Source organism: Triturus cristatus, chromosome 6 (assembly GCF_964204655.1).
Source record: "Triturus cristatus chromosome 6, aTriCri1.1, whole genome shotgun sequence".
Taxonomy (NCBI): Eukaryota; Metazoa; Chordata; class Amphibia; order Caudata; family Salamandridae; genus Triturus; species Triturus cristatus.
The window spans coordinates 1,231,135,289-1,231,148,299 of record NC_140589.1 but is presented as its reverse complement, the minus strand read 5'-3'; the positions used below and the strand labels follow the sequence as shown (position 1 = coordinate 1,231,148,299).

Sequence of the window (13,011 nt, the reverse complement as noted above, 5' to 3'; positions counted from 1 at the left end):
ATGAAGAAGAACATTGAGCCACGTCATCCCTTTCTGACAACAAACTCCGTAAGCATTTAATTTAAATTTAGCTTTTCTTTTCCCAAAGTGTTGGCAAATAAAATCAAACACAAAGCATGCTCTCCGAAGCTGATCAGTGAACTATTGGTCTGTTATTGAATTGTTAACATTCCAATCAATTTGTTCAAGTAAAATGTGAGCCCAATCATGCCATTATTATGCACCTTCCTCTTGGCTGACACTTTGTTCTCCCCACCTTTCAAAATCAGAGTTTGGGAAGGAAAAACCTGGAATAAGCCCCTGATGGCTACTAATTCAATTTATGTCAATCCAGACATTAAACTGAGCAAATCATATGAACTTGCTAATGTTCTGATGTGTTTATTTTAATTTTTTTCTTTGTTTTTAAAATACAGGTGTCTGGCTGGCTTTTGATTGCTATTGTGGCTGTTGCTGTTTTCCTGTCCCTATGCCTGGCAAAGCTCCTGTCCCCTCTTAGCTTCCTACACCTCCGGTACTGGACAAGCTATGTCAACAATGAAAACACGCTCTTCGAGCGGACAGCTGATGAGCATTCCAGGATCTATGCTACACAACACATCAAAAAGTTTTTTGGCTTTGCCCCAGGGAGCAAAAATGTTAAGGAGATCCGTATCCCTTCTCGCTTGGATTGGAAAACTGTTTCTGGCCTTGATCTTTTGACAGTAATAGATGATGAACATTGCCACTACAGCCTCCTTCACTCCTGGTCGGACGAGAATCCACCAGCCGGCAAGCATATTGTCATCGATGAAGAGCCAACATATGATGCTACTACACCATCATAAACAACCTGGTTTTCCACCGTGCTTACTCCCATTTTCTGCTGACGTCCTTTGTACAGCAGTTGTTTATTTCATTTGCAACTTGCTTGGTGGCCCTTTGAATGGTTGTGACCAGGACAGGACAAAATAATTTTCTTTAATTTTTGTTATAAGGGATCATTAACAGAGATGGACTTTCCTTTTTGACAGGTCCTTTAACTGAACAGGTAGTTCTTTTTGTTCCATGGTAAAATTGCACACTTAATTATAACGATAATGTGTGGAAATGTCATCACCCAATGTACTGATTGAGATCGTCAGCACAGTTCATTTACAGACATTTCAATTTAGTTGGGTCCTAGAAAAAAAACCAATATCTATAGAGCCTTCCTCAAGCAGACCCCCACTGGTCAGCATGATTGTCACATAAATCCTCTCACTTTGAAGTCAGAGAAAGAAAAATGAACACAAAGCTCTCTGGAAGACACAACCTGACACTTGATCTCTGTCTTTGAACGCACAGCAAATGTTACAAGATAAGAACAAGATTTAAATGCCTGTTTAGAGGGAGTTTGTGGAAGAATACAGCAAACAAGGTTTGAACACCATGAGGGACAAACTCAAGCTGGACAGCCTACCACAAATAAAGTCATCAAATAGAAAGACAAAAAATGTAAGTTACAAACCACAAACTCAGTGGTAAGCAACAGGCAGAATGCATTCGTATGTCAACTTTCTGAATGTCTCAAAGATGTCTTTAGCAAACCAGACAGCTCCGCTGTCTTGTAGGCAGCGACCTGTAAAGGGGTAGTGGAAATGAGGGGTGGGTATGGGGTCTTCACCTGAATAATTGACGAAAGGTTAGAAAACATAAAGGTAGGGGAAATATGAAAAAAGAGAAGCCCACAGCTCGGTAGATGTTGCAGTTGTGTCATCTACAGATGGGAAGAATCCAAAATTAATACACCATTAAACGCAGATTGCTAATACGAAATTAATGGAAACACAGCAATAAAAATAGTATCCCAGTATTATGTACTTTGAGATTAAACTCACTCAACTAATGAATGTGAAAAAAAATCATATGGAACCGAAAGTCTTATTTTATACCAACCTTGGTTACTTGTACTCTTTTGGGTTGACTTGCTTGCTTTGTTTTGTATCACTACATCATAAGTGTTTTCATCCTACTTCGATCATTCAGTTCTAGAATTTTGAATATATTTAAGCATTAAAAATTGTCTCATTAGTTCATCCAACTCAACCCTTTAAAGTTTTTGAGGGCGAACCTCATGTTTCATGACATCATGCACCTCAGTTCTCATTTCACATGAATAATGTATTGATAGCCCTTTCTTTATATTCTAGATCATGTTTGTTTTTGTGTAAAATGTAATTAATAAAAAGGGCCATATGAAGAAGAACATTGAGCCGTGCCATCCCTTTCTGTCAACAAACTCTGTGAGCATTTAATTTAAATGTAGCTTTTCTTTTCCCAAAGTATTGGCAAATAACATCAAATCCAAAGCATGCTCTCTGAAGCGAATTAGTGAACTATTGGCCTGTTATTGAATTGTTAACATTCCAATCAATTTGTTCAAGTAAAATGTGAGCCCAATTATGCCAACATTATGCACCTTCCTCTTGGCTGACACTTTAATCTCCTGGACCTTTCAGAACCACTGTTTGGGAAGGAAAAACCTGGAATAAGCCCCTGATGGCTCCTAATTCCAATTTATGTTAATAGAAACATTAAACAGAGCAAATCATATGAACTCACTAATGTTCTGAAGTGTTTATTTTAATGGTTTTCTTTTTTGTAAATCAAAAATCAGGTGTGTGGCTGTGTTTTTTATTTCAATTGTGGCCGTTGCTGTTTTTCTGTCCCTATGCCTGGCAAAGCTCCTGCCCCCTCTCAGCTTCCTGCACCTCCGGTACTGGACAAGCTACATCAACAATGAAATGACAATCTTCGAGCAGATGGCTAATGAGCATTCCGGGATCTATGCTACACAACACATCAAAACGTTTTTGGGCTTTGCCTCAGAACTAAAAATGTTAAGGAGATCTGTATCCCTTCTCGCTGGGATTGGAAAACTGTTTCCGGCTTGATCTTTTGACAATAATATTTTATTTTCAAGGTTTTATATAGCACGAACATGACCCTTGCGGGTATCAGAGCGCTTTACAAGTAAGTTAGTTGAACAAAAAGAACAATGTCTTTCCAAAAATAATGTCCTGCAAATAATAGATGATGAACATTGCCACTACAGCCCCCTTCACTCCTGGTCAGACGAGAAGCAACTGGCAGACAAGCATGTTGTTATTGATGAAGTACCAGCATGTGATGCTACTACACCATGTAAACAACTTGGTTTTTCACTGTGCTCATTCCCATTTTCTGTTGAAGTCCTTTGTACAGCAGTTGTTTATTTAATTTGCAACTTTCTTGGTGGCCCTCTTAATGGTTGTGACCAGAACAGGTCAAAATAATTTGCTTTAATTTTTGTTATAGGGGAGCATTAACAGAGATGGAATTTCCTTGATGGCAGGTCCATTAACTGAACAAAAAATTTATTTTGCCCCATGGTAAAATTGAACACTGCTTATTGAATGCTTTCTTACTATAGTAGGGTACGACGAAAGACACACAGCTATAGTGCCTCAACCTTTGGTAGCCCATTTGAGCGGAAAAGTACTGCTGAAATTACACTTCCTACGTTTATGGAGGGACATCGTTCTGAAAGTGTACAGTAAAATGAAGCTGTGTAAGAACTGATTATTGTTTACAATGATCCCAGGTGAGGCGAGCTCAGCTTAGATTAGTCTATGTGCCTTGTGTTTTAGGGAGAAGCCTGCATTATTTTTCTAAAATGAACTCTTTAGATTGACACTCTGCTTATTCACTCATGCCTGATGGGTGAACATCTTGCCTAGGTAAATTAACTTAGTAAAAGCTGCATCAAAAAGATTTATGTTAGGTTCACCACCTCTCTAGGGTCCAGTTCTGTTCGAAATATCTCTGTAAAGCCAGTGATTAAACTGTCATCCAGCCGCGACCCATGCAGGTAAGGGCAGTGGGGCCAGGCAGAGCGGTCAGGGGCTTGGCGGGGATTCTGACAGACGACGACGAGTGAAAATTGAATAACTAATACATTTTCCCTCGTTGTTGTCTCTCGAAATCCCCGCCCTCCCGACCCCACCGCTCTTACCTGCATGGGCCGCAGCTGGTGTCATCCAAAAGAGACAAAAAACATGTACAAGTTGCATTTCATAACCAGTTCATTCAGGGGCATTAAACCCCTTCTTCAACTGTTGAAAAAAAATCCTGAGATTTTTCATTAAAACTGTGACCTTGCCGTGTGATATTTGGAAAGGTATGGCAGCAGTAGCCACACAAATATTAAAATAAAAATGATCAATTTTGTTCTTATTGTACATACTTTTTGGGGTGATTTTTAAAACTTTTTTAGGACATCACACATCTGTTTGGTATGGTAGATGTTTAAAAGTCCAGTAAAAAAAAGCGAACACTTTTTTCGACTTACGTCAGCAGATCTGGAAATCATGAACATTGATTCATTAAAATGTCAGGGGTAGCAGAAGTGACCTTTTACTCTCAATCCTCCTAGGAAGTGATGGCACATGATGACATCACAATAACTGACATTGCTGAAGTTCTGAAATAAATGCATTATTAGTATCACAACACAACATAGACTAACGTCTGTTTTAGGTTCCACCTGTATTAGGGTGATCACGCAATATGCAATGGAAAAATTACTCCTTTTCTCTTACTGTGACATGAAAAAGTATGTGTTCATCCCAAGAGGATATAGTGCGACAAAATACACAAGCAGTGGGAACCTACATTGTTTTATACCACGAACTGTCATGAATTGATAGTTCCCCTACTGAGTACTGCAATGAGAAATGTGTTGATAAAGCATGGGGAGAGGAAAAAAGAGATTTAAATAGAATAATAGTGAATGTTTCCATATGTATGAATTGGCAATAATCATATCTTGAACACCAACTATATTTTTGGCCTAAACTATTCCTCACTGTTAATACATTTTGATTTAAGATCACATGTAAGGCTCTGTCACTCATGGAAAGCACAGAGGTGAAGGTTTTATTCAGACACTTTATTTTTCGTATATTCACAATAATGAAACATGGCAACATTGTTTAAAATGTTTTTTGTTTTTTTAGTTCATTGTTTTATTCACACATTATACTATTGAATTTAATAATTTTACAAAACCTAACATAATGTCCCAGTGGAAGCTGCAGAAAGTAAACATTGGTCATCAAACACCGTTTATCTTACTTTCTTGGAGTAATGGTTGAGGATTTTTTTTAATTAGCAGGATTTAATACTTGCACTGATTTGAAACACGTGAGCCCAACATCATCTACTCAGAGTTCCGAAAAAATTGGAACAGATATATTTTAAAGCACAGTTTTCAAATAAATTTGCTAAATTGCCACATGTTCTGAAAAAAAACTCATTATTTGCACAAGACTTTGGTAGTGTGCCAGGAAAATGGACCTTATTTTTGCCAAAATGTGCTGGGAGTGCCCCCTATTTTAAAAATTACCTTCCGTGTGCTAGTTCCAGCATATTGTCACGGGTGCTCCCCATATGCCAGGGGGCCCCTCGAATCCCAAAAATTCATACAATATGCCACAGCCACATTTAAAAAAAAAAATAAGTGCTGTCCATAAGCCACGGATTATTCATATCAATACTTTTCCCATATGTCAGGGCCAGCATTTTGTCATAATCACCCTTTCTATATACCATCATGGTCCTCCCCTATGCCAAAAATTACTTTCAATGTGCCAGCCAGCATTTTGCCACAAATCTACCTTTGACAAGAATTTCCTCTATTATGCCAGTAACAACAGTTTTCAGCAGGTGCCTCAATGCCAAGAATTACATCCAGTTTGCTAGCATTTGCCATGAATGCCATTAAATGCCAAGTATAACCTCTAGTGAGCCCTCGTTTTTTAGCATTTTGTCACAGGTGCCTGTCGTGCGAAGGACTGCCTCTAGTATGCTGGTGCCAGACTTTTACCATGGGTGCCTCTTTAAGGTGAGAATTACCTTTCGTATGCCAAGATCAAGGGCACACTCGCAAGCATAATGCCACATTCTCACTCATGCTCACTTATTCATTATCACTCACTTGCACTCATTCATTCTCTCTCACAGTTTCGCTCACTCACTGCCCCTCACTCTTTCTTTCAAGGACTCCCTCACATGCATTCATTCTTACCTACACAATCTCACTTTTCTGCTGTCACTCTTCCTCGCTCACTTTTTCTCAATCACTGATTCACTCATACTCTTTAACACTTAACCCCTTCGATGCGTGTGACGGAGCGGTTTCGTCATGCACGTTGCTTGCGCTGTGCGCATGACGGAACCGCTCCGTCACGGCCCCGCCCGCGCACGGAACCTTCAGCACGGCGCGGTACTCCGCGCCGCGCTGAAGGGGTTAAGGGATCATTTGCTAAAACAAAAATACGCTGCATTGCGCTAGGGGAAGAGAGCATTGCAAAGCTACATCCACTTAGATAGGAGACTGCCGCTCTCTTTCCCAGCGCAGTCACAAACAGGCTGCTTAACACCACACACACACACATTACTTTGCACCATTGTGCTCATGTGTGCACATGTTGTCTAGCATTGGGTTTGTACTTCTAGGTAAACCTTCCACTACAAAGTACTATGCCTAGACAAACTTTAAAACTTTTCACACATTAGATGTAAAGTTGTATAGTGCAGCACACTTGCAATTTTGTAACAAGTCAGAAAAAATAAAAACATTTCTCCAGCTTAATGCCTGCCTCAAGAAGATGGTATTTTTTGCAGCACAGCCCTATCTAATATTTTTAGTAGATAGGGCTTTGTGTCGTAAACCTTGAGTTTTAGCATGGGAACGCCAAAATACACCCATGGCAAACACTATTATGCATTATTAGCATAATAAAAATGGACCAAAAAAGGAAAGTGGAGCCAGACACTTATAAGAGTGGGATGCCCCAGTGTTCTTGGCACTAAATTTGCCAACTTTGAGGCAAGTGGTCGTAAAACTAGTGCGTTGGGTTGTAAAGGGTCACACATGCAATCCCTAAATGACGTCCATGCTGGAAATATAGTTTTCGATTGGATTTCCTTCATGGTGTTTATGCTTGTGTTCACGTTTGGTTCAGGGACAATAGCTGCATCCAAGTGTTTCTTTATTTTTAACCTTTCTTTTAATAATGTAAATGCAATGAAGACAAGGAAGAACGTTATTAAAAGGTAGAATCAATCTTTCTTTGCAAGTTGAAATGTAAATCCTGGATGGGAAAAAGCAAGTGCCAATGAATACATATGTTCACTGTCATTGAGAGCGATTGTTGCAAACACCAGTTTCAAAACCGTTTATTCAATGCTCTGATTTCAGAGCGGTGAAAAAAATGTGTTGTGTTTTTCTAGGCTCTGCTGGTCTCCAAAGGGGGTGCCAAGTGAGCAGTGATCTGTTGCTTCCCCATCGTGTCTGCAGACCAGAGAGAGGCAGGGGATCATGAGTGGTGTCCATGCACCACCAACCATCGACCCTTCTAATCTGAGGGACTGCACTGACCTTCACTGACAGGTCATAGCAAGCCACAGTGATGAGCAACCCAGGCTCACGCAGTCACATTGAGAGAGTGCAGCTTCAGGTAGTGAATCAAAGGAAAGGTGCGACGGGTGGTGAGGGAGGGCATCAGGATACCTGGTACATATTTTGTATTGGGGAGGATGGTGAGGGAAGTGTTGCAGAGGGTGGGTGAATAGTATGGCAGGACACCATCTACTTTTGTTTTGAGGAAAGGGAGTTGAAGAAACCTCCGATCCGCCAACCTCTTGCTGGCCGAAACCCCACGCATCCACAGAGCCAGAGCAGGCGGAAGATCCTTCTCCCAAATTGCAGCCAAAACATGGAACGAGCTACCGGCAGACATCAGGCGCGTCCCCTCCCTGAACACCAGACCTGTCTCTTCGGCTAAGCAGATCTGCAACCCTCCCCCCCCCCCCCCTTGCCTTGAGACCCTCACTGGTGAGTAGCGCGCATACAATTCCCTGATTGACTGATTGATTGATTGATTGATTGATTGAGTTGAGAGGGTGTTGCCACGAGAGGACAAGAAGTGTGACAGGATTCCAAGTAACTCTGCTTTGGGATTGGGTGGTAGGAAGGAAGAACTTTCCAGATGTTTTGAGAGAGGGTGGCAGGATTATCTCTTTATATTTGAGCAAGACAGTGGAGGGAGAGATTACAGAGGGTGGTGTTCTTGGTTGCAGCGAGCCAGGTTCATTTTAAGGTGGACTGAGGAAGGTAAGGCTATGCTGTGCATTGTTCCCTTCTGACTCTTCTTCCCCTGTATGAGCATCGTAAAAGTCTTTTTGTGGTTTGTGGGGGGGGGGGGGCATACTCAATATAAAATTGTTGATGGGGATTTGTCAATAACAGGATTGTTTTCCACCTTAAGGTTCCTGGTGGTGTTATAGACTTGAGCTTCTCTCTCGTTTTCTGCTTGATCTCACTTGGAACCCTTTGGTAGAAAACAACTCCAGTAAATACACCTTTACATCTAATATCTATAAATTCTAAAGTTTGATCAAATGATTTAAGGAATCTAAGCGGTACTGGCACTGAAATTAAATACTGTTACTAACTTCTCATCAAGTGATCTGCTTGTATTTAAGATTTCAGTTTCTGATATTTTTGTAGAATCCACATTTGATTTTATTTTGGTTTCAAAAGCAACACACAATAATCACTTAATATAGAAGTTCCACAACTATAAATTACAAAAGCATTGCGTACTACACATACAATATTAATCATAAGAATCAATAAATATTTTAAAACCCCCTTTGATTCTAGGAGGAAAATTCAACTTTTTGCATGATTACCCCCCTTTTTTTAACTTATGCTTCTCTTGCTTTGAATCTGTCCACTGAGACCCTACTAACCAGGCCCCAGTGTATGTAATCAGACCCCTAAAACATGTGGAACTGGGATTTACTCCTAATTGGCATATTTAACTTACCTATAATTAGGGATCCCGGTTTTATGGCATTTGTATTTTTTTAACATTTCCGTCTGTATTTACCCATATTTATTTTTTGGCCATCTTATTAGTTTTTTTTTTTTTTTAAATTATATTTTTATTAGCAATTCCAATAAATACAGATAAACAAGTAGATCGAGCAATAAATATAGCAGCTTTGTAAACACATTAATACACACTCAATGATGACAATAAAAATACATAAAAGAAAAATACAAAGCAGTATAGAGAGGGAACGGTTCGAGCTGGAAAAAATTCATAGACTTCTTAATATTGCCGAACTCCATTCGCCCAAGCTGTAATTGGTGCCCAGATTTTTCCCCCCAAAACTCTAGACCATAATGCTCTAGTAGCAAAGATGGCTTTCTCTTGATTATACACCCCCAAAAATCTGGCTAACCACATCTGAAAACTGGGCGGATGCGGATCTTTCCATTGTGCTGCTAGTATGATTCTAAAAACAGCCGTCCCTATAAAAAGACATGCCTCTTCTTCACGACTAAAACCTAGGGTATTATCATATCCGAGAATATAAAGTGTGCTAGAAAACACCATCTTATGTCCAAATACCTCCTCCCAGAATCCTAACACCATATTTTTAAGTGGTATTAGTGCATGGCAATCTGAAAACATATGAGAAAGAGTAGCCGGTCCTATCCCGCATCTTGGGCAGGAATCGTCTGTTCTTTTACCCCATAAAAACAGCTTGGCAGGAGTAAAATACAAATTAAAAATTGTCTTGTATAATTGTGCTTTCAAATTTGAGGATAAAAGCAGTTGAGATATTAAAACCAAACTCATGTCAATATCAATATCGGGGTTACGTAGTTTTTCGACCCATGAAGATTCAACACTATCTAGATCGCTTGGAAGCTTCTCCTGGAGAATATCATATATAGTTCCTATCCGAGTAGAATCTCTAACAATGACATCCATAAATGGGACAGTTTCAAGAGGAATCGTATTGGACCCTAAGATAGAATTAATTTGAATAAAGTTAAAATAATCATTATTCGAAATTCCAAAAGTGTTTTGTATATTCAAAAACCTATGGCCTGTCCCATCCCCCAAAAAGTCACCAACTGTTTGTATCCCTGCTCTATCCCATTTTTTTGCAATTACATCATTAACATGTCACGGTAATATTGAGGATTGCCAAAGAGAGGTATATCTATTAAATTTCGGGATTTCCATCAGCTTAGCGGCCTGCCTCCAGACCTTCCATGCACTAATAATAATCCTCAACTTGTTTTTTTTATAATATCTTACTTCAGTTTGCCTTAACAGGAGTCCTTGAGCTTCTTTCCCCAATGCTATTTCATAGATAGAAGGAATCACAACATCTTGACTATCTTCATTCATCACAAGGAGAGGTACCATTTGTTGAAGAAGGGCGGCCCAATGGTATAGCCTCAAGTTCGGAGCAGCTAGCCCTCCTCTGTTTTGAGGAAGAGATAAATATTTCATTGATCTCCTGATTTTCCCATACTGCCATATAAAACTAGACATTTGGGACTCAAGCAATTTCATGATTTTTTCCTCTAAAAACAGGGGGATAGCCCGAAATAAATACAGTATTTTAGGGAGTGTATTCATTTTTAAATAATTGCATCTACCAATAATGGATAGATGTAGGTTATTTACCCTTAGAAGATCTTTAGTAATATTCTTAATTAGAGGATCATAGTTCAGATTGTTAATGTTTTCTATTTTTGCAGTAATGCACACTCCTAGATAGGTCGTATTTATTGCAATCCTGGGGTCAGTAAATATAATATTCTCAGTACAGAGAATAACCGTCTTATCTCTATTTAAAGAATATCCCGAATATTGTCCAAATTGACGTGTAATTCTTTCAATTTCAACAATAGCCTCAGCGGGATCTGGTGTTAAAACTGCCACATCATCGGCATATGCTAGAATTTTAGTCTCGTACTCCCCAACGATGACTGGTTTTATTTTCTGGCTGTATAATAGTCTAATAATCAGGGGGTTTATATATAGTGCAAACAAAATCGGGGAGCAAGGACACCCCTGTCTGGTACCTCTTGAGATATTAATAGGTCTCGATTCAAATCCCATCATTTGTAACTTGGCCCTGGGTTGTTGATACATGGCCTTTATGGAATTAATAAGTCCTGGTCCGAAATTACATTGTTCTAAAACTCCCCACAGAAATCTCCAAGACACCCGATACTGCGGGTATGATCTGTTGTGCATTTGCCCGGGACAAAGCCATGTTGCCACGGGGAGACCAGATGTTCTATAACCCTCCCAAGTCGATTAGCCATAATTTTTGCATAAAGTTTAGAATCTGAATTGATCTGGGAGATCGGCCTGTACGATGTAGGTAAATCTGCTGGCTTGCCTTTCTTTGGGAAAACGATTATGTTAGTATCTCTCCAGGATTCAGGGGGGTTCCCGCTTGATTGTATGCCGATAAACAGGTCCACTAGATATGGTAAAATTTGAATACCTAAAACTTTATAAAGTTCGAGGGGAATCTTGTCGGGACCAGCTGCTTTCCCTGAAGCTAAGCCTGATAGAGCTAATTGAAGCTCTACAATGTCAATTTCCCTATCAAGATCTTCCCTAGTGTCATTATCTATTATTTTGATTCCTTCTGTATCTCTCATAAATTCCCTAATAAAAATTTCTATTTCATCTGAATTATCCGATTTATCCAGACCATCTGAACCCGCTGAGATATCGTTTTGATATAACTTTTGATAATACTGTTGAAAAATTTCAACGATATCCCCAGAGTTCGTATATTCCTGGGTGTTAGCTTTAATTGTAGTTATAGTGTTATAGGTAGACTTCTGCCTAGTACGCATTGCCAATTGCTTCCCCACTCTCGCTCCATTCTCATACAGCTTAGCTCGATGTGCTTGGAACGTCTCTGCTGCTTTCTGATTCAGCCAGCTGCTAAGTTCTGTTTTCAGGACAAGTATACGACACATACTGGACCCTGCCTCCCCACCATTTGATATTAAAGATGTATGTTTCTCTGCAGCTGTTATCAGTTCCTGCATCAGTACTTGCTTCTCCCTATTTTGTTTTTTTAGATGCTTTGCCACATAGCTAATCGTTTCACCTCTAAGGGCAGCTTTAAAACAGTCTCAGACCATTCCCCTAGATGCACTATAACGATTCATATCAAAAAATTGTTGTGTCCAGTTTTTTATATATAAAATGTAGTCCTGATTAAATAATCATTTCCTATCAAATGTCCAAGTAGTGCGGGGTCTAGTGAAATTATCTAATTGAAGCGACAGAGTCAAGGAATTATGGTCGGATAGTAGTTTCGGGAGTTTAGTGATCTCAGCATGATCAGCTAGGTCCGTTGTTGTAAGTATATAATCTATTCTGACATATTTACTGTGGGGATGCGAGAAATAGGTATACCCAGGATCTGAATGTTTTTTTTTTAACCCAAACGTCCACTAAGCCATGGATATCCATAAGTTGACAAATTGCTTTATATACTTTCGGTTTTCTTCCCAGATACCCTAAACAATTTATACTTTCATCTGGTAATCTCATAGAGATATTAAAATCTCCACAAAAAACCATCGATTTAGGCCAGAACACAAGTTCTGATTCAAGATCTTTAAATATTTGAGGGTCATCTAGGTTCGAGCCATAAACTGAGCAGACAGTTACGCCGGAGGTTAGTTCTATAATTGCCCATCTCCCAAGGGCATCCGCTTTTTTGCGCGATGTTGTTTGAATAGATGATTTCACTAGTATAGTTACTCCCCGAGTGTTAGATGTTTGTGTTGTACTAACAGCGATATCATATCCTCCAAATTTAAGCAGATCTTTTTTTTCCCAGGATAGATGCGTCTCCTGTAAACAAACTATGTCAAAAGATTCTTGCTTAATTATTTGTCCTAGTCGATTTTTTTTATTTTTGTCGTTCAACCTTGTCACATTCCAAGAACAAATTGTTAGTCTCCCCATTTTAAATTATTCATTAATCTCCCAGAGCTTATCATTTTGATTATACCAAATGAGTGAAGGAGCCTATATCTAAGTCTTACGTTGCTCATCAAAGAATGAACCAAAATCATCCTCATAGTTATTTGTT

General features: G+C 39.3%; 1 protein-coding gene across 1 annotated transcript in view; it reads left to right on the top strand.

Annotated features, from left to right (window-relative positions):
* Positions 1-4,241, top strand: part of CALHM4 (calcium homeostasis modulator family member 4) — a 50,837-nt gene extending 46,596 nt beyond the window's left edge. The window contains exon 2 of the mRNA XM_085612165.1: positions 417-4,241. Coding sequence (XP_085468291.1) covers positions 417-827 — 411 coding nt within the window. The 3' untranslated portion in view covers positions 828-4,241. The remainder of the gene's footprint in view (positions 1-416) is intronic.
* The last annotated feature ends 8,770 nt before the right edge of the window (positions 4,242-13,011 follow it).